The sequence below is a fragment of the Magallana gigas genome, chromosome 5 (assembly GCF_963853765.1).
Source record: "Magallana gigas chromosome 5, xbMagGiga1.1, whole genome shotgun sequence".
In the NCBI taxonomy this organism is placed as follows: Eukaryota; Metazoa; Mollusca; class Bivalvia; order Ostreida; family Ostreidae; genus Magallana; species Magallana gigas.
In genome coordinates, this window is record NC_088857.1 from 16,994,974 (window position 1) to 17,017,907 (window position 22,934).

The window sequence follows — 22,934 nt, forward strand, 5'->3', positions numbered from 1 at the left end:
CAGCTCATCATCATTTTATTGAACATAAATCAATACTTAGAAAATTGTTAAAGTACTTAGTTTTCAAGTGTTGGCTTGCAGAGGGGACTCCTCGAGTTTACCATACAACATGATCACCAGCAAATGTTGTGGAATCTCCTAAGATAACCATTGTAGTAGAGCAAGTATATAGTATATCCTATAGTTTTTCATATTTTTAATTATTTGACCATATGAAGAAAAATTGATCGATCACAAACACTTGGTAAACATGAGCAAGGAAAAGAAAGTGTAAAGTTGGACCAAAATGTTTGCAACAACTAGTAGAGATAAAGAATCTATCGACATTTGTAGTATACTCAGACACGCAAAGATCGACATGAGTGTCAGAGAGAGGGACATTCAATTCTGTAAAAAATCGAACTCTTTATACGGATCCTGTTCTTTTCTTCTGTATCGCTGCATTACATGTATATATGTTAGTTGTCTTGGGGCACTTAATAAATAAATCAAAATTTTCCTTTCATTTATTATATACACACACCAAACACAAAAGAATATTACATGTACAGGATTATTATTCATTGAAAATTTGTGAGAAAAACTTTACAGCTTTGAATCGTCAATATTATATTTAAAAGGACAGAATATAACAAATCAGTTATTTCATATCAAAATCACTTCAACACGTCTCTTTTGAAAAAAAACTTAATAAGAATTACCAAATCGTATTGTCAATCAACTTCCTCTTTATCTAATTAACACTACATGAGTCTTTCCTTCTTTCTACACCATGTACATGGACAAACATATATTTGAAATCAGTAAAAAATAGTAAAATGTTTAATAAAAAGTTTTTTCAGGACATATGCACATCATTCCCAGGTTCTTTTTAATACATAGTAGTTGGTCGTTTTATCCGAAACTGAAAAGAGAGTGTAAAAAAAATTCTTCAACTATATATTAATTGATTTTTGAAAAATGACAGAAAAATATTTTTTCGTCTTTTCTACTCTTTAAGAAAATGGAATCTTACTCAATTTTTTATTCGATTTGCTTCATTTTTTATATTAAATACAAATAAATAAATAAGTCTCTCTCTCTCTCTCTCTCTCTCTCTCTCTCTCTCTCTCTCTCTCTCTCTCTCATTTTACTTGTTTTTGTTGATCCAAAAGATCGTCAATTGAATTCCAGTAACTCAGGTTATTGTAGCCTTCAAAAATCAATATCATAAAATATTATTATATTAACTAACAGCTCAATAATTAAAAAGTTGAATGTCTGTTAAAGCATTAAAAGAAATTTTGTCAAATCGGACGATTTTTGTAACCGGTTACTCGCTTACCTTTCCGATCGAGTTTTCAGTTACTCGGATAATTTTTGTTAATGTTCCATATCTATTATTTATCAAGTTTCATTTACTTATCGATAGAAATAAAACAATAATATACTGTTTATGAATTTCATTTACAATTCACAGAGATGACAATGGCTCTCGTTTATATAAGTACCGTATTACATTTTCCTTTTCAACCCCCTATACATGCATGTTACAATCAAGAAAAATAGTATAGCCTGTAATTTCTCGTTGCTTTTGCGAATGTCCAGTAAATAGCTAGTTTCCGAATAATTTTTTAATTTTACATGATTTAACATTTTTGTAGTCCAACCCATATTAATTTCAATTCACATAATTTTCCTTTCATTTATTATATACACACACCAAACACAAATGAATATTACATGTACAGGATTATTATTCATTGAAAATTAGTGAGAAAAACTTTACAGCATTGAATCGTCAATATTATTTAAAAGGACAAAATATAACAAATCAGTTATTACATATCAAAATCATTTCCACGGATTATTAATCCGCCGTTCATTTAAATTAGCTCTTTATTTTTTATGCTTGCGGCGGCACCCTGCTAAATTCAATATTCTTCTGACTATCTGAATGAGGTTGGTCTTCAAATCTTGAATTCTTTCTGGCAATCAAAGCTATTTTTTATATAAACAGTGAAAACTAATTAAAACAATGTTGAACCACGATACAAAGTCTACTGGTAATTGAAATAAGCAAAAAGTTGTTGTAACATTTAATGCCATTTATAAAATTTTTTTTACAAATTGAGTATGTGAAATGTACACGAATTTTTATTCGAGTAACCGAATGCTAGCTATAGATTTGATATTCCATATTTATATTGTTTGGCGGACAACCGGTTAACGAGTACTTGTTGACAACACTTTTTAAAAGGTAAAGAAAATACCATATACAAATTAACAAGAGGCCCATGGGGCCACATCGCTCACCTGAGCAACAATGGGCGTTCAAAAGATATTGTGCCGTATGGTCTCTCGGTAGCTGCAGAACTGTAGCTCTCCGGGAAAAAAATATTGACAGACCGGAGAGCTACAGGGCCACCAGTTGAAAAAATTGTATATTTATTGCGCAGAAAAACGTGCGCTAGTTTTCGATTGATCTACCTTATTTATAAACAAATTCTGTGAAAACAATTAGTACCATTAAATTCTTCATGCAATTTACTACTGATATCGTCTGTTCACTTGCCTCAGATAGTCTTTTAAACACCATCACCAGTCCCGTAAATACATGTGGTGCACTTTGTTTACATGTAAAAATGGCGACTCTCGATCTCGATGTAAATTCAACATACTTGATTTTCCGAGGTCGGTAGCGTGTTTCGATGAAAGTCTAACGCAAATAAAGAGGCGATATCAGTAGTAAATTGCATGAAGAATGTAATGGTACTAGTTGTTTTCACAGAATTTTCGTATAAATAAGGTAAATCAGTCGAAAACTAGCGCACGTTTTTCTGCGCAATAAATATACAATTTTTTAAATGGGTGGGCCTGTAGCTCTCCGGTCTGTCAGTATTTTTTTCCCGGAGAGCTACAGTTCTGCAGCTAGTCCCTCGGTAGAATAACAAAAAATAAATATTGTAAAGTATTCGAATTTTACACTTATTTTTGCATACACTTAATCTTTGACATTGTACCTTCATGAAATACTATTTTTTTTTACCAGAATAAGAAAATCCTACGCAAGATATAAAACTAAACATTTGGTAGGAGTACACTGTTAAGTTGTTAACTTCCAATTCCCTATATTTTCGTTCTCCCCCCCCCCCCCACTTTGTAAAGCGATCAAAATATATGAAAGCATATAGGTATATTTTTTTCATCAACTACTTACTAGTTATTGTATTTAAAAAAAAATGTATAATAGTTATTGTTTTTTATTTTAAAAATCCTACATGTATAGATGTGAAGAAGAAAATTGTACCTCAATGTGCCCAATTCCTCAAATTAAAAACATTCAAAAAATGTATTTGTCTTCTCCATTATAATTAAATGACTGTTATTTACTTCGTGTACAAACCAGGATAATTTTCCGCTGTGATATTTTCTTAGGAATAGCGATAATTACTTTATCCCCGCAACAGAAATGTGTCAGAACTATGGAAACTGTTTTAAAGATGTCGTTTTTATTTACCCGTGTCTGAAAAACTATCAAAATTGATGTAGATTTCACATTATTTACTGTATAAAGAGGGGGCCCCAGAGAGTAGGTATATACAGAATATCATTCTTTATTTTTTTTGTACAAGTATTTAACATACTCTAATTCATATAGAATTTCTAATGTTCAACCAAAATTTCAGCGTCAATCGTAGAATTATAAGCAAGATACAGACCTCACAGTTCGCCTAGGTTTGAGTCATATTTTGTTCACATGAGTTTATTACATTCAGCTTAAGATTTTTAACTTGGTATTTCCTATTCGGCATTTAAAATGGAAAAAAAGAATGGCTTAAGATTTTCAATTCTTTTTATCACTCAAGACCAGTTTACTGGTATTTGAGGTTCAAAATCAGTTTATACAAATGTACACAAACACAGTCAAGGATCACATGTACAGGAGGAGTAATAATGACGAAAAAAGGTTAAGTTTACAAAACAATAAGTTGTTAAAGTTGGTTTCTGGAAGAACAGACTTTGAAAATTTTCTTAATAAATATTGACAATTTTTTTTACTTTTTAATCTTTAGTTTTTAAGATCTGTGTACAAACATAGAATTGTGAGCAAATCTCTGTATCTTGCTTATAATTCGAAGCTTAACACTCAAATATGGTTAGTAAATAGAATTGTAAACAATTAAACACAAGAAACATGCACTATAACAAATAAAGAACACAAGTTATTTTTTCGAAATATATCATATATATACATGTATATACCTACATATTTCCGACAGCGATATCAAACTCTATTTAAACTGAATAAACTCGAGAAAATGCCGAGCATCTCAACAAAACCTATTGCATTAATCTACCATTACGCAAAAGATAATGCCGAATTACCGATAGAATGAATTGTATTTCAATACTTTTTTGATACATCAGATTTTGCTTAACTTGCGCAGGTAAACAGTTAACTGTTTGATTTACCAAAGTCTCTGTTTGATTTGATACGTAAAAATCACGAAATACAGACGATAATTCCCAGGTTACAAAGCATAAATAATGAAAACGAAACGAAAATCAGAACAAGCTAACACCAACGTCATGTGTGAAAACTGTCAACGCATTGAAATATTTAGCTTCAATTTACTACACAAAATCGGCACCAATATATTTTGCATGTTTTAAAAATTTCCCTTCATTCGCGAACTGTTGCACAACAAGCAAAATCATCATAGTCAGATCGACCCTTTTTCGTATAATGTCATGGCTGCTTTAAACAAAGAACCTCGTTTTAGAAGTATGGAATACGAGTTTTGGTAAAATGGGTATGCAAATGCGGGCCGTGGCAAAATAAAAGCCGGGGCAGATCGGCAATCGTCAATTCCAAATACGCATTATTTTGCAGCAATATTTACAGCAAATACAAATATACTGGTCCATCAAATATCCTGATATTTTAATGAGATTGGCAGATTAATAACTGCCAATCTTTTGTTTTGCCCAGGCCAAGTCTTGTCTACCCATTTTACCGGATGTCGAACCCGATTGAAACACGCCTTTCCTTTATTATTATTTTCGTAATAACTCAGATTTGAAGCATAATTAGACCTTGATTTTTGCAGTTTTTATATTCCTTCCCATAAGGATAATTTATGCTAAACTACGTTGAATTGGAATCAGTAGTTCATGAGAAGAAGATTTTTAAAAATGCACCCCCCTTTTTCTACAGTTTCAAGGTTTTCTCCGCTTTGAATACAGATCGGACTTTTATTTCTGCAATTTATATTGGCCCTCCCATAAGGATGCTTTGAGCCAAATTTGGTTGAATTTGGTTAAGTGGTTTTAGAGAAGAAGTTCAAAATGTGAAAAGTTTACAGACAGACAGACAGACGGACAGACGGACGACGGACAAAAGGTGATCAGAAAAGCTCACTTGAGCTTTCAGCTCAGGTGAGCTAATAAAAAAAACTAAAGCAACTCCTTAAGGAACTTTACCTCTTGATGAATTCTTCTTATTGTTCTTAACGTCGTTATTCTCTGATTCAATGACACTGTAAATAAAGCATATAAAGAAGATAGGGGAATAAGATGGCGTAACTGCCCATTTGGTTTAGTCGTAAAATACAATTTCAAATTTAACATTTTTTCAATTAAATATATTTGATATGTTATAATTGCTAGTTTACAAAAGGGTTATTTCTAACCATATTCAGTTTGAAATATTTAAAAAAAAGTTAAGAAAAATATAAAATATCCTAAAGTTTTGGCGATATAGAACCCACAACCTAAAAACCCAAGTTCTATAAAGTTTTCTATGTCTGGTGCTCTGACCATTGAGCCATTTCATTCACAACATGAGCAAGGAACAGAATATGTAAAGTTGGACCAAAATGTTTGTTTAAATGTTATATGAGACGTTGGCTACGAATTTACGGACTTGTATTATTTTTCTAAAACGTTCAATTTTTTGGCTACCAAATGACATTTTTGAAGTAAAGTGGGTCATCTCTCCACATTTTTGTTGATTAAAATCGGATTAAATTCCATTAAACCGCATATAAAATATTGCAAAAATATGGAGCTCAGACCCACTCTTAAAAAAAGAAAAGTCATTGAAGTTATAAAAATGACACTATTTGGAGGTTTTGACACGCATACGCCAGTTAAATTCGACCTATTTCAAGTATTTAAAATATTTAAGGGTTACAAACCAATGTTACTTTAAATATCAATGTTTTTAATCATTTTAATTTTTTTTTATCAGATTTAATGATATTTTAATTTTGCACTGCCTAATAATTCCTCATATGGGCATTTTACACGCCTTATTCACGCATCTTCTTTGAATTTTTTAATGTTTTCAATTGAATCATTATTATTTTTGAAAGATGTTGTTTGATTATTGCAACAGTGTGGCATACAAATTGAGTAATGCGCCATCGCGTACAGCGATAACGTGCGTTACTCAATTTGTATGCACACATTGTTGCATTTATGAGACCACATCTTGAAAAAAATAATGGTTCAATGCTTATATTTATGTTTTTACCATCATTCTCTGTCAGAAATTAAAAATTATTGTTCAAAATTCCCGCATTGTTCTACGAGAAATTCGCAATAAACGAAGGCCGAATTATGCAGAGAAAAATGGTCAACAACGCTTCTAATTATACAATTTTTTTCATCTGTTATTCGATGACTATATTCTCTAGTACTTTGACAAATTAAGAGTAAAAATCAACAAGCATCAAGCATTCCATGGAAAGTGGAAAAATTATTTTTTGAAAAGCTGCTTGTATATTATAGATTTTAATCTACTTAACACAAAAACACTGTTAAACAATGATTTTTGTCATAGTAAGGGGCTGGTATGCAAGGAAATTTATGTCCTTAGTTACGGGTGCACAAATCTTTGAAAATAAAACAATGATTTTAGCTAAACATCTACGTAAATTATTCCTTTACATGATATTATATAGTATTTTGCTTTTTGTATTTATTATTAGATTGAGTGTTCCCATTTTTAAAAAAAAATAAAAATTTAAAATAGTTCATTGTAATTGTTGCCATAACAACAGGAAGAGAACATGCATTTAGACGCTTATCGATTTTCAAAAATTGCACATCTTAATCACTTTATATGAAAAATCTACAACCACTGCTGGAAAAATGAATTATGTATTTCTGTTAGTGATCATCTGTACTATATATATGCAAAATAAAATCCATAGGCAACCTTGAGGGGGGAAAGTTGTACAAGGTTTAAAAGTATATCAAATTTGCATTTTAAGCTTTTACAAAGGGTAAAAGGTAACATAAAAACCAAGTATTATTAAATTGAATAGATCATATTGTACCTTATTTTTAAAATATTCCCTGGTTAAAAATGCACAATAAGTCAAATTTTCTATTTTATAAAGGGTTTTTTTTTAAAATGACATTTTAAAGATCATTCATTTTCATCTAAAATTAGAAAACATAGACACACGGACGTAAGGGCAAATATAAGGTAAAATATTTATTTCATTTATAAAAATAAGGTATTTTACTCCTCAATGTGGTTGAATCATAAATTTAGTGAAAATCTGTATACAAAACAATCATTCAAAATATTATGTACAAAAAAAGCAAGGGAAGGAGGTCAGGTTTTACCCTCTGAGTTCATTTGATTTGACCTTTTTGTACTAAAAGTGCAATTCTCAACATAATGAAATATGACTTCGATATTCTTGACAAAAAATGGGAACAATAACATCATATACCAATATTGTTTTTCATTAAGCACTATAATGATGGTCAGAATGTATATATAAAATGAATATATATATAATACATGTATATATATTTTGTTTAAGTTGCATCTTTCCTGACCTTTTTGTACTTAAAACTAGCCAACTTTTAATAATAAGTGTGATTTGAAATAAAAGCTTTCTGAATGTTTAGATTTCTTATGATTTCAATGCAGTTTTCTTAATAATTTTTTTCCAATTCATAAATAAGATATCATATATAAATGCTTAGAAAGAGGGCTTTAAATGTAAAATTCTTACAAAAACGGCTTAAAATATTCCAGGCTTTGTCTTTGTATTTGAAGCAGTTTATACTGAAAGTCTATCACCTATAAAGCTCTCTGAAGGGCATAATTATTTAAAGTGACCCCAGTTTAGAAGAAAGATATGCTCTTCATCTTTATATGTAATACTGAATCTCCAGTCTACTCTAACATGTCTAAGAGATTTCAAGTTGTTCTGATAAAATGAAATACCAAAAGATTATGGTTGGGGGCGGGGGGGGGGGGGGGGGGGGGAGTCATCATAATTCATTTTTCAATATATGTATATTTCAGAAAAAAACATTGCTGCATGAAAAAGTATGTGCAGAGATGTTATTTAAAAAATGAAGGTCAGAAAAAGAAATCAAGGAGGTAACTTAATTATTCCTCATAAGGCGAAATATCCAATTTAGATGTTTATCTGATTATTATAAAGATTTTATAGTTGAACACAGTCCCCAATAGTTTCTTTTTTCAATGATATCGCCTCGAAACTTATTTGGATGTAACTATAACAAATAAATGACAATAGTTATTTCAGTTAAATTGGTCATATCCGCCCCCTCCCAGCACCCACGCATACAGGAATTTCACATAAGAAATATTGTCTCAACAGAAAAATTCAATCAACAATATATGTATATGCTAACTTTAAGAATTGATCTACTAAGCTACATTTAAAAAGTGTTCTCTCCCTCTCCCAACTCGATCAGTATTTTAACTTTTTGTCATTAAGATGGGGAAATATTTTTTCTTCAAAATCTAATAATCAATTATTTTACATAAAATTGAATTGGTCTGCAAAAAATTTAAATAATTTAATTTGTAATTAAAATCAAGATGATTCAGAGAAATATTTTGACAGTCAGCTGATATAGATAGTACAGTAGCCTTAATATCAATTTGTGAATTGTTGGTTTATATTCATATGCATGATTTCATTTCCTATTTAGTCTTGGTTTTGTCAATGTGATCAGGGCAGTTCAAATAGCTTGACATAAACCTGTATTACTGCTTTTACTGCAGAACTTGCTGAATGCTCTATCTAACATGGAGTTCCTTCTTTATTTAACAATGTAAAGTAAACACAAATAAAAAAAAATCTTATGAATATCAACTTTATTTTTGTAATAATTTTCAATGAAAATAATTCAACAACTCAAATGATCAAGTGATAATAAATCATTATGCATCAGAATTGACAAATGAACACATTTTATTTTCAAAAGTAGACACTGAGACACAAATATCCCTATATATAATTATATATAGTTTTTGAATTCTATTTAATAGGATTTTCAGTTTTAGTTGAAAGCCAGCTCTTCTTTTCTGTGGAACAAAGTGGCTAACATAGCTGTTTATCTTCAAGGATGAAAGAAATTCTGCTAAAGAACATCATCCCTTGTCAACTTTACTTTTAATTCGTTGCATTTGTTGGTCTGTTTTTTTCGCAATTTCACATTCACCCTCTTTTTTGCAAAATTTAAATATTTCAAGCATTGTCTCTGATCTGTAAGGTGTGAATATTTCAATTTTTGTGTAGACATGGTAGATTTTTGTGTCCATCCTCATTTGAGTTGATTCATTTGGCTTGCATGTGACACAATTTCTGTTTACAACCCACTAAGTTGTCTGTAATAAAACAAAGGACCTGTTACAACTAATACACTTTTCCATCCCCTATTTAATTAAACTATCTGGAAAACGCATACAGTAAAGTATTTTACTGTTATAATTCATTAAATATAGGTAAGAAATCTTGACTTTTTCAAGCAATATGGTACAAATAGTTGATTTTATATTAATACAACATTAATTATCAACATATAGAATAATAAGAAGACTGATCAATTATTCACACAAGATACATTTAAACATGTACTTGTATAATACATGTACCAAAATACATGTAGCTACCATAGTCTATACATGTGTGTTGATATATTTTTCATTTAAATTTTGTCGTTTTCCTTGATGCACAAACACTATGTACACTACGCAATCACGTATAATTTTCTTTGTCATGTTTTAACTATTATTTCTCTTGTGTGCATTGACATGTTAATCTGAATTTTCACTAAGATCTACAGCATCCACTATTTCTCCCGTTAAAGAAATGTTTGCTTGTAGAAAATAAGAAACCAGTAAAAGTTGTCACTTACCATGATTATGAACTAAATTAACACTTCTATAATCCAGAAACTAAAATCCATAGTTGTCTCACTTCAGCTCCGTTGAAATAATGGATGTAAACAATGTAAACAAAATGCCGTTTTTACCTCCTTTCGTAAGAGAGTCATATTAAAGGGAGGTTATTAGAGTAAAACTTGCACGTTTCCAGGTGTATAAAATCGGTATTTATTTATAAACGGGTGATTTGCCTAAAGATTTTTAATTGATTCTTCTAGAATAAATGTCATTATATAAATATGTAGTGTTTGTTAACCTTGACATGGTTGTAGAATTTTATAAAAAGTGCGCTAAATTGACTGGTGTTTGCATGCAAAATTACCCAGAAAAAACGGGTATAAATATCGAAGGATGAAGTAAATGTAAATTCTAAATAATGTTTAGATTACAGCAAAGTGTTTTGTAGTATAAAAAATTATTGATAGAGTTTTAAGATGATTTAACATAATATTGATTTGTATATACCAAAAATTTCATGTTAAAATGAAGTACAAATCAGTCAGTCTAAAAGCACGTGGTTTCCATAGTAACAACACCAATAATAAAAAAATTACCCAAATATTTTTAATACAATCTTCATTCTAATTATCTTTATATGTGTTTTAATCATTATTGTTTTTATGTCACTTTCCATATTTTTCACAAAATGCTCGATGCTTGCTGATTTTGACTCTTAAAAATAATTGAATTTTTAACAGTTAACAAACATTTAAACCAATGGAATGTTTATAAGCGTAGGTATAATATAGGGTCATGATCCGGTCCATAGTCGCCGGCAATCGAAAGTACAGTTACTGTTACAGATAAATATTTGTTGAAATTGTATTCATACGCCCTACAGATTTGATGATTGGCCTTCTGTGTTATGATTAAATATCAAATCAATCAATGCAATTTAATAGGGGAAGGAAATTGAATTATAATATAATTCTTTCAAGCCCTTAGCAACAAAAAGACTTTGAGATTTGGATCAGCAAAGTGCATTTATTAGTTTTATCATCATTTTATTACTATAATTTAATTAACCAAAATATACATTCTTTATAATTTTCAACATTTCGAATTTATACAATTATATTTATAATCTAGTTTGTTTTAACGATTTGATCGGAAGAAAATCTATACATTATAGTCACCTTTTACTTTTTTGCTTAGAACTTCCTTTTCGACAAACGTACACCAATACAAGAACTATAGTTGCCATTGACAATGGGACAGCGATTCCGATGATGATGAAAAGTGTCCAACCTAAAATTGTTCAAATATCGGCAATCAGATAGACACAGTTACAAAATATGACGCATTTAGAATTGCGTTATTTAAAAAAAAGATAGTTTATATCAGTAATAGCAGTATATTAATAAAATAAACTTCAGAAGTAAATGATTTTGTTGTATTTCATGAGTTTCAATTTTTGAGATAATGTTGTTTTTCAGAATCATTAAATTACTCACTTGATTTGTTTTTATCAGTATTAGAATAACAGTGTAACATTTTTATCAAACGTTTACTGTAGTCACCTTATTAAAACTTTCAATTTCCGAAAAATTTCACGCAATTTTGCAGTTTTATTATACATACTATACCATCAATAGAAAGAGGAATCCATATTTATATGTTTTATGAATGATATATTTAAATTCTTTGTTAAATACATAAATATGTATGCACTTACCTTTTGTATGTGAGTTTCTGTGAAGAGATTACAAAATGTAATTTGTGTAAAATCAATCTACATGCATATAATTATCTCCATCTAATAGTATATTTCTATTGCCAAAAAATGTGACATACAATGATGAAACATTGGAAATTTTATGCTTAAACATAAACATGGTACATACACACAAGAAGCTACTCCAGATGAATCAACACACGTTTTACCACTCGAACACACGTCAGTGTAAATACGACAAGGGTTGATGGAGGAGTTGAGATCTACAGGTTTAATGAAATTCAGTATTTAGAGAACATTTTCATTAGCGTTTGCATCAAATTCTATGCAATATCATCAATAAGAATAATAACTAGACACGATCTCGTTGCGAGCAACGAGGAGGTCTTCCGTCCGATTTTTAGAAGAGGAAATGACCTTGCCTTTTATCTTCATCAACGAAACATATCAAGAAATGCAGATGTGATCTAAAAGAGCGATGGATGAAGGATTATAGACCCCGTTGGATTCCTAATTTGAAGGACCAGCCCCATTTTATATCATATTAAATAAGAGATCTTTTGACCTAATAACAGGTCTAATGACCTGTAATAAAAAGAAACCAAAGAAAAAAAGAGCGTCTTCCTTTGTAAACGGAAGACCCTAATAACAATAAGAATAGAAGGGTGTCCCGCTGAAGACGGAAGATCCTAATAATAAAAAACTGTTTTTGTCTAAATCTTAATTGAAGAGTGTTTTTCGACTTGTACTACAGTCCAACAACCCTTTTATGTTGAATATTTTAGTTAGAAAAAGAAACAAAAAGGAGAGAAAGTAATAGAGAGAAAGAGCAAAGCTTGGCTCCAGCGAGATTCGAACACACAACCTGTGCAGGTATCTCAAAACATGGCTGACGCGAAATAATTCCCGAATTTGTCTTTGAATTTGGGGCGTTTTCGCCCGGAAGAGGAGCTGAGTTTTTGTATGAAAAGAAAAACAACGTGTAAGATGTCTGACTATTCAGGTTTGGTAACAGTGCGAGGTCATTTGAAATATTGATGCGTGTTTGTGTCTGGAGGGGGTTGAAACGACCCGAGCTTGATTTTCGTCTTAAATAAATCGAAAATAGAATTTTGAGGTGTGGATCTCGGATGCGGTTAACAACAATTAGGGGAAGTCCTAAAACAATGACTGATGCATTTTACCCATGTATTTCAGTGTTGAGATTTTTTTTCGTGTCGTTTTCTATTATGTTTGACTGTTTGATTTGATTGATAAAATCTTTATAAATGTAGAAATAACGAAATCAGTAACACGTAAATTTATTCGGTAAAAATTTGATGACAGTAAATTCCACAGTTCTAACATTCATAAGTAGTTCACACGCTATCGTAAATACAGACAAAATAGAAAACAAGAAATATACATGCAACAGAAATATAACGCGGCTGCTTACATCCCTTGTACTGTGTAAATTTTAAGTCTCCGTACAGGCTATACTCGCCGTTTGATCTCAGGAATTTCTTCTTAATTGGTCAATCCGCTGCATATTTGGCAGACAATAAGAATGGGGTCCAAGGTTTTTTTCTACAGTCATGTCAAGCACGCCAATCGAAACTCAAATGCCCAAAAATTTATAACTCTCTTAAAAATGAACGAATATGTCTGGTCATTAGTACAGTAATCTAGAATTGAATTAGATTGACAATAAAGGCTCAAGATGAAAGATCCAGTAAAATAAGGCCAGAAAAACTAAATGATTTTGTGAATAGGAAGGGGGGGGGGGTCGGTGCGTGTACAGTGTGTAAATTTAATTTCCACGTATAGGCAAGAAGCGCCGTTTAATCTCAGGAATTTCGTCTTAATTGTTCAATCCGCTGCATATTTGACAGACAATAAGAATGGGGTCAGAGGTTCATTTTCACGAATTTTCATTAGGATTGAGTGAAGGGCTTGGGTGTCAGAATTTTTTTTTACAGTACATGTCAAACACAACAACTAAAACTCAAATGCCAAAAGCTTCATAACTCTGTTAATAATGAACGAATTGGTCTGGTAATTAGTACAGTAATCTATAATGGTAATTAGTTGAAATTAAAGGTCGAAGATCAAAGATCAAGTAAAATCGGGCCCTAAAAACTAAATGATTTTATGAATTTGGAGGGGGGGGGGGTCGGTCGGTGACTTCTATATTAAACGTAGAAAATTAAATTCTAAATATCACATATTGCAATATGTGGTATTAAATAAAATACATATGTTAAAAACAATGTATAAGCGTTGTTTGAAAGATGTAACTATTGATTTTTTTCTTTTTTTACATCTTTTTATTTTTAGGCTCAAACACTCATAAACGGGTGGTCAGTTTTCAAATCTTGTCGCAGTCACCCGTTCGTTTGTATAGTTAGGAGTATAAACTTCGGAGGTTTTTCTTAATCCCAGCCAGGCAACAGATTTGTATCAGTATATAGACATGCACAAAAAAGGAAAAAGTACACCATCATTAATAAAAATGACTTTTTAGCGTTGATTTCCAATCAGTAAGAAAACCATCATTAAACAATTAATTTCAAATTATTTGAATCCATAGACATTATCCCGTAACTTGAAATAAATACATGTATAATTTTTTTGACGCCAATGTACATTTAGCCTCTATCCAATTTACTGCATGTTACCTGTACTTAGTTCTTATGTACTTGAGAGAGAGAGAGAGAGAGAGAGAGAGAGAGAGAGAGAGAGAGAGAGAGAGAGAGAGAGATTTTCTAGTTTTTTATAGTGTTTAGGGAATTAGTATATCAGCAACGTATGTCAATAAACGCATGCATACATGCAAGCGTGTATCTATATATGTGAACAAATACTAATCAGTCCTCCTTTTAAAGCCATGTAGAATAACGTTGGTGCATTGCTAAATGTTGTGTGCATACAGTCATTGAGATGGCAGCATTTCTTTGATGCCGGCAAAGCGACCCAGTGAACTCTAATGCGGTCGTACTGCAGGGGCGCTTCGGCGGCATGTCTTTGATGGCGGCGATGCGAACTGCTGACAAAAACGAGCTCTATATTTGTACTTAAAAGGCTGTTATTATTTTTATTTATGATAAAAATAAAACGGAAAACAATAAAAACCATCATTTTAAAGGTAAAATCGTTAAACAAAACAAAATTAGGGAAGAACAAATAATCGGCACTCGGGGATGGAACCCGGGTCGCCTGGGCACAGGTCCAACACTCTAACGACTGAGCTACGCGGACTCTCGCTTCAGAACTTTTGAACTCAAAATCTCGGGAATGCCTGGATCGATTTTAATACGAATTTCATATTCTGAAGTGTTTTAAGCGTCTCTATCGAATAAAAATATAAATAAAATTCAAATCTAAAAATTTTAAAAATTAAGGTTTTTCATTTCCTTCCGGTGACGACCGGAAGTGACGGCGGACGTTCGAATATACGAAGGGCACTGCGGCCGTTCACTCTCTACCTTCTCTGAAAATTTGAAGGTTCTATCGTAAATACTTTTTGAGAAAAATCGTGCACAAGCAAAAACGTAAAATCTTTAATATCTCGGTACCGGAAGTGACGATCAAAAAAAGCCCGTGTACTTTTCTTACAAATTTTGTCATGAATAAGATCTGAAAATTTCATGAAAATTGGCTGAAGCATTTTTGAGAAAACGTGACAGAAAAAAAAAACAATAAAAATAATAGTGAAAAAGAAACAAAGCAATAACAATAAGGTCTTCCGTTGGAAACGGAAGACCTTAATTTATAATGTTTAAATATTGAGTTTTCCTTTGTCGAAAAATCATCAGATTATTGTAACCGTCCACTTGACGATATCAATTATAAAAGACACACCACTATTATTCACTACTTACATGTACCTACTGAGGTATTTTCTGTGAATAAAATTATGTTTTTGACCTCAGCACTTCGGTTAAACACTACGATTTTTTCATCTTGTCGCAGCAATTTGACCATGCTGTTTGCAGTGTCAACTTTGAGGGTTTCCTCTGTACCAGTCGAGTAGATCTCATGATCAACGATCACGCTTCCAAATCTAACATTAAAACAATGAAACAAATTACTTATACATGTCAATTATTTCATCAAATAGTTTTAGTTATCATTTCAACGTATCAACACTTACTGCAAAGACAAAAACTCTACTCTAGTGAAACCTTGAACACCCTTCCTGTAAAATGTCTCCAGCTTTGCAAATAAACAAAAAAGAAACCCAAATAAATGTATTCTAATAAAATCAAACTAAACATACCTAGACATTATATAAAAAAAATTCTTCAAAATGTTAAAGAAATTTTAAACAGGGTATGAATATTGCTCGTTTTATATGTTTACCTGTGATTTGATTTCCACAATCCACTTGTCAGTATTTTTCAGAATATTTTCTCTTGTGTAGACAAAATTGAAGCTTATCTCCAGTTCCACTTTAAATTCACCATTACCTACCACACAAACATGCATGGATTCATAAAATAAATCCTTTCAAGTGTAGTTAGAAATACATACAAAAATACTGTGCTAAGCTTGTTATCATAAGAACGTTAATCGCAACGCTCTAATCTATAGTTACATATGTATAAATAAACCACTTTTCTTTATTGTTATATGCATGTATATATAAATATTTACATTACACAGATTTTTCCATGTAAAATATGTGGATACTACTCTGCTACTATAAATCAGACAGAGTATTGAAAGGTTAAATTCATTATGACGTAAAAAAACAACAACGTTGAACGCTGTTAAAGTGCAACATCACAAGTGAAAATCTAATTTTACGTTTTCTGCCGTTACAGTGACTCTTCCATTTTATTAAGAGCATGTCTACTAAAAGGTTGAACTTAGCCTTAGGATAATAAAGCTATTTTCAGGTTTAATTCACATCTGAGACAAGGCAAAAAGTTTTTAAAATGGAAATAAAGCATAAAATCATTGGTTTTTGAAAGACTCATAGTCTCATAACTTTAACCATGCATGCAAACAAATTGAAAAACGCGCCAATTTATGAACCCACCAAAGAGATTAGCCAATCATCAGTTTTATCAAATTAATGACATGCGAAGCGCATTATTCAATTTGGTTTCAGAAACCTTTGCATATATCTTTAAAAAATAATTAATAAAAAATAAATGCTGAAATAACCATTAATTTAATAAAAAAAAATTAATTTTGTAAACGTGTATAACATTCTTTTCTTTATAAGCATAGAATAAAGTTCGTAAAATATCTATATTAATTGATATTCTTTGAAAAATGTCCGAAGAAATCAAACCTGACATCGTTGTACTCACCTGTTTTTCCTCGCGGTTTAGGTGCTTCAAAACAACACATTATATATATATATATATATATATATATATATATATATATATATATATATATATATATATATACAAAGAGAGAGAGAGAAAGAGAGAAAGATGCATATATTCTAATACATAAAATGCACAATAATGAAAATACAGATAATTAACATCCATTTGCATTACATGCTAAATTCTATATACATGTCATTTTACAAATAATTTCTATATATAAACCACTAACCAATACAATTAGAGATATCTGTTCCTCCATAACGACATTCGCAGTGAGCTGAGCCTTTGGTATTTACACAGATTTGATGGATAGATTCATTGCAAGAAATTGATTTATTTTTGCATTCATCGATGTCTTCTGAGCAATCAGTTCCTTTCCATCCTTCCTTGCAATCACACATTCCAGTCACGTTGTGACAAAAAATGGTGTTGTTAAGTACGCATGCGCAATCCTTAGAACAATTGCGTCCATATTTAAAATTCTGGCAGTCTATAAACGATTTAAAATTTTAGCAATGAAATAATAATGATTATTTTATGCAATATACAAATAATCAAACTTAATTGACGGAATATTGGTAAACAACACATATAACGGTGTTACATACAATTGTACAAGCTATCACAAGGTGAATAAACTTGGTATCAACTACCAAAACATGCACAGGAAGTAATGGTAATTCTTGGTACAAACTATCAAATTCCTTAACTTCCTCTTTCTTGTTCCCGCCAAAGTAAAGCCTTTGTTGGAAACCACCTCTGAAAAAATGTCACTACCAATTTTAATCGTTAGGACACTATATTGTCACACTGCCCTCTGTGACAGGTCCTGGGGGCCCTAATGGGAGGTCTTTTCGGGACATGTCTGGCCCGTGCGTTTTCCCCCATCTGTCAATTAGGCGGAGGGCTGGTATATATGTGTTGGGAAATCGGCATCCCATGTGCTAATGATTGGGGTTAACAAGTATCACGCCATACTTGGGACCCCCTCCACCTCCTAACAAAGGGGGGGGGGGAGGCTCACCTGGTGTACTCAAGGTTAGCAAGTACGAGTATATACCAGGAAGCAATCACCGGAAACAGGGTAAACAGTCATGTCCCGAGTCATCCCCGTCCAAATGTCATTCATCAAGCATGGGACATCTCTGGCACTTGTGATCAACACAAGGCCCCCGTCTTGCCCGTTGTGCACCTTTTTGCGTGTTGGTATTTCGGTGGACCCCCAGACCTTTCCATAGCAGAGCAAGGACAGTGTGGCCTTTCGCCAATACCCATGGACTTTGTGGTTAACATGTTTGTGTTTTGACATATAGTCACTGATCTGTGTATTGATTCTGTGTTGGCAAATAATAAATTGTGAACTGTTGCATATCTTGTTCTGTATTCAATAATAGCAAACAAGCAAAGCTGTGGGAGTGTGTTCTGTTGGAACACTAGTGCAACTGCATAAATAGCAGGATCACTGATGGTCAGGCAAAATATCATTGCTATCGCGTATTATGACTGTTCAATTAATTAGTTTTTTTAATATATATTTACTTTTTCAATTATAAGTAAAACTAACCGGGTTATAACATTAAAACACATTCAGTACTTACTTGAATTTCCAGGTGTCGTTGAAGCTGTGTAAAAACAAAAAATGTCCAATATTACGTGGTATAGTTTACATTATTATAAAAATATTTATATACAAAATAAACATGTAACCCGATTCTGAGGTTCATGTAGGCAAAATATTTATATTCATGTAATAACACGATAAATGACCAACTTTGACTCTTTTAATTTTTGAAATTGGACCAAGACTTGATTAATTATGAGGTTAAGAAATTTGCTTATGTAACTAATTATAATCATGTCTTAATTTAGCATTGAAAATATCAGGGATCATTTTCCGATTCACCATGCAACAAAGATATAATATGCATTGGACGAACTCCATTAGCACTAAATAAAACATCTTTTTTTCGTCATATCCGATTTCGAAGTTTTATAATTGTATTTTCCATGATATTGTAAGGTGTAGACAATGATAATAAAAAAATTGCTTTCTTGGCCTATAAATGATCGATTAAATCAGTCCTACATTTTATGAAATGAATATACCGGTATTCACTTGTAATTTCAAGTAGCACAAGAGCTATCATTATATAGAATAAAAGATCATTTATAATAGACATTTCCTTTTTAAAATTGTTGAGCTATTCAAATCATTGTATGGGATGAAAATACTCACTTGAACTTTCAGGTTGCTCTGGAGCTGAAATTATGTAAATTTAAAGATCGAAGATCATTTTTTGCGGACAAATCATTATTAATAAATTCAAATTAACAAAAACGAATATTATGAAATACAACTTTTTTATGATCTTACAATAAAAATTTAAAGTTATCTCATTGTTTAAAATAAATATACTCTCTAATATTTTGAGATTTTTTTTCAGGAATAATTGTAATCATGTAAAGTAAAAGATCATTTATTATAGGCATATCACAATGGAAAAAGAATAGACTATCAATATCATTGAATGACATTAACTAAACCATTTGTACTTTTAGGTTGCTCTGGAGTTGTAAAATTCGCGACGGGCAATATTTCGTCCCTCGGGGGCTAATATAATCAATGTTGCCCTCAAACACAGTCAATATTTGTATATCATTATCATAATCAGTAACCTATACGAATAATATTAATTTTTATCAAACAAGCGAGTTCAAAGGGTTTGATAGTAGTGGCATTTTAAGATTATTTAATCTCCTGGAGAAGAAGAGGTTGGTATAAATATGGACGAAATTGTTCAGGTTTTATAGTAAGATATTATTGATTTTTTTAATGCTATATATTACTTGTAGTTAATAAAATGTAATTTATCATAGGCAATTTACGATATACATATACATGATCTTATTTTCAGTGCATATCTACATTCAAAACAAAAAATTATTCATTTAACTTACGGACACAGTTAGAGATATCTGATCCTCCATACCGACAATCGCAGTGAGCCGATCCCTCTGTGTTTACACAGACTTGGAAGATGGATTCATTGCAAAATATTGATCCACTTTTGCATTTATCAATGTCTTCGGAGCAATCAGCTCCTGTCCACCCTACACTGCATTCACATTCTCCGGTCACGTGGTCACAAAGCTTGGTGTTGTTGAGCATGCATGCACAATCGTTTGAACAATTGACACCGTATTTAAAATTCGGGCACACTATTTGTTGTATGAAAATTACAATTACACTTTATTTATATCTTTCATTAGTTTGCATTCAGTTATAAAAAAAAATTATCTGAGTTACAGTCTACCTTGATCATTTGAAAACTACAACATAAATAGAGTCATGATTGAATGTACAATCATTATTAGAATTCAAATTGACATTGATAGAAATATTATGTTTGTTACCGTTACCCAAATAGAAAATCATATTATTACCTGTGCACGTTTTTCCATTTCCTTCAAACCCTGATTTACAGGTACACATATATCCACCTTCTGTATCAGAACAAGTTGCATTCTGTGCACAATCAGCTGTTTGTTCCTTGCATTCATCGATATCTGTGTATGGTAATGTTGATATTTTAACGCTATTTAAAAATAACTTGCATGGTTACATGTTAACCTAGTTTCGATTGAATCATTTTTTTTACACTCTAATTTATTATCAGAAATTCATCAAAGAAAAATAGGGTACTTGTAGCATATATTTCACACCATTAATCTAATTTCTAAATTTGATATTTTTATGCTTGCCCACGTAAGACCAGTTATCACATTAAAATTGACATTCAATAATTTGCAATGATTAACCACGAAGGCCATCGTTGTTTTTTTTCAGGGATGGGCAATTTCTGTATTACTTTGTTCTAAATGGTTTAGAACAGAAACTTACTGTGGCAGTTGGTCAATGTTGTGCTATTTAAAACATATCCAGCAAAGCACGAACAGTTGAAGCTTCCAGGGGTATTTGTACAGTTATGACACACACTATCTATGGTACTGCACTCATCAATGTCTTCACATTTACTGAAGTTAACCAAATTGTAACCCTCCCGACAACTACATACGTAACTACCATCAGTGTTGTTACAGATGTGATCACAAGGGGAGTCTCTAAGATGACATTCATCTATATCTATGAATCATGAACGAATATTGGCTGTTATTGTGTACATGCATTATACTCTACTTTCTTAGTCCCGTTTATTGATTCTGATATTCATTTAATGAACATAAATTTAAATCAACCCAACTGCAGATTTTAAAACACATCATGCATTTTACCTTTGCAGCTGCCATTTATGCTGTTGGTAAATCCTTTTTTGCATTTACATATAACGGACCCGTCATTGTTGATACATTCCTCTGTGTAGCTATTGCATGGATTGTTTGTACTGTTACATTCATCGATGTCTGTTTCACAAAGTGCGCCGGTCCATCCAGGTTTACAGTAACAACCAGTGATATGGTCACATCTTTCAAAATCTCTCCCACAACTGCACTGTTCTTGACAGTTTTCTCCATAATAGCCCTCTGGACATTCTATTAAAACCACAACATACCAAAATTTGTATGTAATTGCTTTTAATTAAAAAAAATATCATGCGTTCATTGGAACAATTTCTCAGAAACAGATTGACACGCAAACACCAACAGTGGACCACAGGCAACCATGGACTATCATTGAAGCCTTCTTGGTTAAGAGTATTGAATTGCTGTTAACAGCGCTAATCTTTGTTACGTTAATGCAAGCTGTGTCAAAATTGCAATAGCTAAAAGCTAAAGTTCATAGCACCCGTTTACAGTGAGAGAGCTTCAATTAAATGGGGCCATCGATCATATTTAATCCAAATATGAGATAAATCAAACATAATAACAATTACGGAAAACGCTACAGATTATTTTTTAAAAAATATTTTCAAAATAAGTCATAAAAATATTCCTAAAATAATATGAGAGTAAAACATAGACCTACTTGTGCAGTTTGAAATTGTGTTGTTGTTTAAAACATATCCTGTAAAACACGAACAACGAAAGCTTCCAGGGGTATTTGTACAGTTCTGACACCCGTCGATACCGGTATCTATAGTACTGCATTCGTCAATGTCTTCACATTTACTGAAGTTAACCAACTTGTAACCCTCCCGACAACTGCATACGTAACTACCGTCAGTGTTATTACAGTGATGTTCACAATGGAAATCTTGAAGGCATTCATCTATATCTATATAAGAAAAAAACAAGAAGCCCACAGGCCTTGACGTTCACCAGAGTTAATAGCCCATACATTGACTTGTCAGAGAGTCTCGGATGTTTGCATTTTAAGCTTCATTCTGAAGTCTTAACCCTTAACTTAGACCAATCTGACTGTTACCCCGCTTTTATTTTTGATGTTTTAAACCATTCATTCATGAAAATGAGACGTGGGGGTGGGGTGGTGTTCATGAGTCGGATGAATCTCGGATAATCTATACTTCTGGTCCATGAAGGGGCCAAAAATTGTAAATTGAATGTAAAAGGAGAGTTGCAAACTTTCATTGTCTATCTTTTATAATATTTACAGTTATTTACAATGCTCATAAAACTCATACAGCTTACTTCTACAAGTATACCATGCACATGATATTAAAGTACAGTGAAGATTTCTGTAGATAAAAACATATTAAATGAAAAATGACAATGAAAAACTGCCAATCATCTCAAAAATCCA

At 31.7% G+C, this 22,934-nt stretch overlaps 1 protein-coding gene across 5 annotated transcripts in view; it reads right to left on the bottom strand.

The window, feature by feature from the left end:
- Positions 1 to 494: 494 nt before the first annotated feature.
- The window catches only part of LOC105325441 (uncharacterized), a 56,222-nt gene continuing 33,782 nt past the window's right edge, over positions 495 to 22,934 (bottom strand). For 3 of the 5 annotated variants that reach the window (XM_066086203.1, XM_066086205.1, XM_066086202.1), the window contains exons 34-51: positions 22,200 to 22,448; positions 21,509 to 21,766; positions 21,117 to 21,359; positions 20,660 to 20,782; positions 20,174 to 20,434; positions 19,452 to 19,475; positions 18,814 to 18,837; positions 17,445 to 17,705; positions 17,189 to 17,212; positions 16,230 to 16,336; positions 16,021 to 16,082; positions 15,749 to 15,930; positions 12,058 to 12,151; positions 11,889 to 11,905; positions 11,350 to 11,461; positions 5,467 to 5,522; positions 1,134 to 1,192; positions 495 to 904 (exon numbers count right to left, since the gene is read on the bottom strand). In XM_066086203.1, coding sequence (XP_065942275.1) covers positions 872 to 904; positions 1,134 to 1,192; positions 5,467 to 5,522; positions 11,350 to 11,461; positions 11,889 to 11,905; positions 12,058 to 12,151; positions 15,749 to 15,930; positions 16,021 to 16,082; positions 16,230 to 16,336; positions 17,189 to 17,212; positions 17,445 to 17,705; positions 18,814 to 18,837; positions 19,452 to 19,475; positions 20,174 to 20,434; positions 20,660 to 20,782; positions 21,117 to 21,359; positions 21,509 to 21,766; positions 22,200 to 22,448 — 2,189 coding nt within the window. In that variant the 3' untranslated portion in view covers positions 495 to 871. The remainder of the gene's footprint in view (positions 905 to 1,133; positions 1,193 to 5,466; positions 5,523 to 11,349; positions 11,462 to 11,888; positions 11,906 to 12,057; positions 12,152 to 15,748; positions 15,931 to 16,020; positions 16,083 to 16,229; positions 16,337 to 17,188; positions 17,213 to 17,444; positions 17,706 to 18,813; positions 18,838 to 19,451; positions 19,476 to 20,173; positions 20,435 to 20,659; positions 20,783 to 21,116; positions 21,360 to 21,508; positions 21,767 to 22,199; positions 22,449 to 22,934) is intronic. The other 2 variants (XM_066086204.1, XM_066086206.1) reach the window with 2 other exon arrangements.